This window comes from Gregarina niphandrodes (assembly GCF_000223845.1).
Source record: "Gregarina niphandrodes unplaced genomic scaffold scaffold00013, whole genome shotgun sequence".
Lineage (NCBI taxonomy): Eukaryota > Apicomplexa > Conoidasida > Eugregarinorida > Gregarinidae > Gregarina > Gregarina niphandrodes.
Window position 1 is genome coordinate 124,712 of NW_011645783.1, and position 3,627 is coordinate 128,338.

Here is a 3,627-nt window from a genome sequence, read left to right on the forward strand (position 1 = left end):
CGGCATGTCGGAGTGCCCGGCAACTGGTGCAAGCCGGAGCTTTAAGTCGGCTGAACGAGATCCTTCTCGAACAACTAGGCCTGATGGGCGCAGCGACGGGGAAAGGGGAAGCGACGGGAAAAGGGGAAGCGACGGGAAAGGGGAAGCGACTCAAGAAGATGGAAGAAACTGCCTGGGACGGGTCGAGTGGGTCACGGCGATGGGTTGCAAGTACCATTTATGCGCTCTTGAGGGTGTTCGTTTGTGGAGCAACCAACAGGTCTGTAACGGGTTCAAGGCCGCTCTGGACGACGTTAACAGCCGGTTGCAGGGGCTCATAACCCAGCCGGAACCGGCAGGTTCCGGTGTGTATCCTGCGCTGGTTGAACAAATCCGAGCTAGCGTCGACCCGCTTGCTTTCATGCTCCATGAACTAAAGGAACTGGATAACCTCAAAGCTCTCGGAGATGCGCCAAGACTCGACCAAACTCCCAAACCCGACGACCAAACTTCAACTATCAATTCAACTCCAACTATCAATTCAACTTTGCCCACTCCGACCAAGCCCACTCCGGCTGCGGTGACCAAGAGTCTAAGTGTGATCCAGTCGCGAGTACAGAAGGTCATCCAGCAGTGTGTACGGAGCGACCGTGAATTCACCATGCTGAGACATCGGGCGGTTGGAAGCTTGCAGGCAATTACTCGCAGCACGGAATCTGAGCACGACCTCGAACTCGAAAACGAAATGCTGAGGCAACTGCAAACGCAAGTGTTTCGCTTTACCAACGACGAAACACAGTCCATTCAACGCTACACTAAGAAACTTGGCTCTCTACTGTGAGCCTGCCTACTGCCCAACTCTCGTGACGTAGTGTGGTCCACGAGTGCTGTCAGTGTTGTGCCACGGAAGTGTGGTCCGTGAAGAATTCGTGCGATAAGAATTCGTGCGATAAGAATTCGTGCGATAAGAATTCGTGCGATAAGAATTCGTGCGATAAGAATTAATCAGAACTACGGCGGCTCAACAAGACGACTTGTTTACCGACTCATTCAGGAGTGACTGGAATGAGGATACGTGGAGTGAAAGATGGGATCGAGTGAAGACGGGGCGGAGTTTGCCGCGATTTTTTTGGGTAAAAATGAGCAAGCAAGCTGACAGTTTTGAGGTGTCCGAGAAGATGGCCGAATTGACGGCCGCAACAGAAGTTAGAGGCGAGGACAAGCGGACCCCGATTTTCCCAATTGCTTTGGGTGCCCCTAGAGTGAGTGCGAGAGTGATTCCGGAGCTAACTTGTGGACAGAGGGTTCGTGTAGAGGCCCTGCTGCATGAGGCGACAGGTGCGGATTATTTAGATAAAGAGGTGACCGTGTGTGGCTGGGCGAAGACCTGCCGCAAACAAGGGGGTGGTCGAAGTTTCATCGAGCTGAACGACGGTTCTTGCGTCCGAAACTTGCAGGTGGTCGTGGACAGAGGTTGCCTGTCTGAGGAGGTTGGTGCGCAGGTCGCGAAGGCCGGTGTGGCGTACTCCTTCAGGATCCGGGGCAGGCTTGTGCGTTCCCCGAAGGACGAGCAGACGTATGAGATGCAGGTGTGTGATTCCGAGAAACACAGTGTACGAGTCTTGGGTGGTGCCGACCAGGCCAAATATCCGTTGGCGAAGAAGAACCACAGCAAGGAGTATCTACGTGAGATTCAGCACTTGAGGCCGCGTTCGTACATGATGGGTTGTGTGATGCGCGTGAGGTCTGCGCTGGCCATGGCCATCCACGAGTTCTTCCAGAGCCGCGGCTACGTGTACGTGCACACACCCATCATCACAGGAGCCGACTGTGAGGGCGCAGGCGAGATGTTCCAGGTTACAACCATGATGCCGGAAAGCGGCTTGATTAAGGACATCCCGGCGACCAAGGATGGAAAGATCGACTACAAGAAGGACTTCTTCGGCAAGCTCGCCAACCTTACGGTTTCCGGCCAACTGAACCTGGAGAACTTCGCCTGCTCCTTGGGCGACACCTACACCTTCGGGCCCACCTTCAGAGCGGAGAACTCTCACACGAGCCGACACCTGGCGGAGTTCTGGATGATTGAACCCGAAATGGCGTTCGCTGAGCTCGAGGATATTATGGAGTGCTCGGAGGCTTTCCTTCGCTTCTGTGTCCAGTACATTCTGGACCGACATGCCGGCGATATTGCTTGGCTTGAAAAGAACGTGGAGGAGGGACTTTCCGCTCGGCTCAAGAACGTGGCGGAAAGCCACTTCGCCAGGTGCTCGTATACTGAGGCTATCGAGCTGCTCAAGCAGCAGCCTGAAGGCAAGTTCGGTGACGATCGCATTTTCTGGGGCATGGACATGGGAAGCGTCCATGAGCGCTTCTTGTCTGAGGAGCACTTCAAGAAGCCCGTCATCGTCTACAACTACCCGTACGAGCTCAAGGCCTTCTACATGAAGGTCAACACCGACGTGGGGGTCGCGCCAGGGGCTACTGTCAGAGCTATGGACGTTCTCGTACCGGCCATTGGCGAAGTCATTGGAGGCTCCCAAAGAGAGGAGAACCTCGAGCTGCTCGACAAGCAAATCGCCGACAAGGGACTGCCCCAAGACAACTACTGGTGGTACCGCGAGCTGCGTTCGTATGGCACTGTGCCTCACGCAGGCTTCGGCCTGGGTTTTGAACGTCTCGTCATGATGGTCACGGGCGTCGAAAACATCCGTGATGTTATCCCATTCCCGCGCTACCCAGGCAACTGCGAATTTTAACTTTCGTGTACAACCGACTTTGGACGACGACTTCCAAAGCAGCGCGGTCAACGGACAGACGACAACAAGGTTTTTCAAACTGCCATTCGGGGACCCTAGAATTTTTACAGACACGCTTCAGTACACAGGGTATCGCCTCGTGGTGGAGGTCCTCCGTATGAAAGATAGTGTCCTTGTGCTCATTACATCTCGTCCGAGAACGTGGGCAAGAAACGTGTGGAATTAAGCACTGATCTGGAGTTTTTGCTCTGCAGTAAAATACGAGCCGTCCTCTTTACTAGTGATCGAAGCGCATCGTGATATAGCACCCCACACTCGAGTCTGCCCTTCAACGTAATAGCAATCTTTAAGGTCGAGGTTTTTGCTTTAATTGGGTTTTCTGATAGCCATCGTAGACAGTACGTGTGCGAAAATGTTCGTTGCACTGAAAGCTGCATCGGGAGGGATCGGTGTAGTCGATAGTCGCCTGCCAGACGAAGGGTAAACTGAACATCCAAGGAAACCGGAAATAATGACACGTGGGATTATCACCGTTACCGTCAGTGCAAAGTAACGTGCCGCCGGTCTAGCTCTTCCCAACCATTTGCCGCCGCGTTGATCATTGCCGACGGAGTCGTGCAAGACGATGTACGTTCATCTTGCTGTCTTCGTACATCGTCTTGCACGACTCCGTCGGCATCCTCATCCTGGCCAATTCATGACCAGAAATCGGCAGTGCGTTGTTTTTATTGCCGATCGGTGGACGTGACGGGAGCCTGCAGCGCAAGAAATCTTGGTATGGGACCTTCAAACAGTAACGTGACACGGAGTCCTTGTAAGCCGCAGTCTCGTTCATAACGAGCTCCAGTAAGGATGACTCATCTTTACTGGATGAGTCATCCAGTAAAGA

The 3,627-nt window shown here is 53.7% G+C and overlaps 2 protein-coding genes across 2 annotated transcripts; both read left to right on the forward strand.

The window, feature by feature from the left end:
* Positions 1-199: 199 nt before the first annotated feature.
* Positions 200-984, forward strand: GNI_074840 (hypothetical protein; the record flags this gene model as incomplete). The annotated part of the gene is made up of 2 exons (XM_011132153.1): positions 200-816; positions 852-984. 2 exons carry the CDS (start codon positions 200-202, stop codon positions 982-984), a joined length of 750 nt encoding a protein of 249 aa, XP_011130455.1.
* Positions 985-1,118: 134 nt separating this feature from the next.
* GNI_074850 (asparaginyl-tRNA synthetase) lies at positions 1,119-2,738 on the forward strand (the record flags this gene model as incomplete). The annotated part of the gene is made up of 1 exon (XM_011132154.1): positions 1,119-2,738. One exon carries the CDS (start codon positions 1,119-1,121, stop codon positions 2,736-2,738), a length of 1,620 nt encoding a protein of 539 aa, XP_011130456.1.
* Between the last annotated feature and the right edge of the window lie 889 nt (positions 2,739-3,627).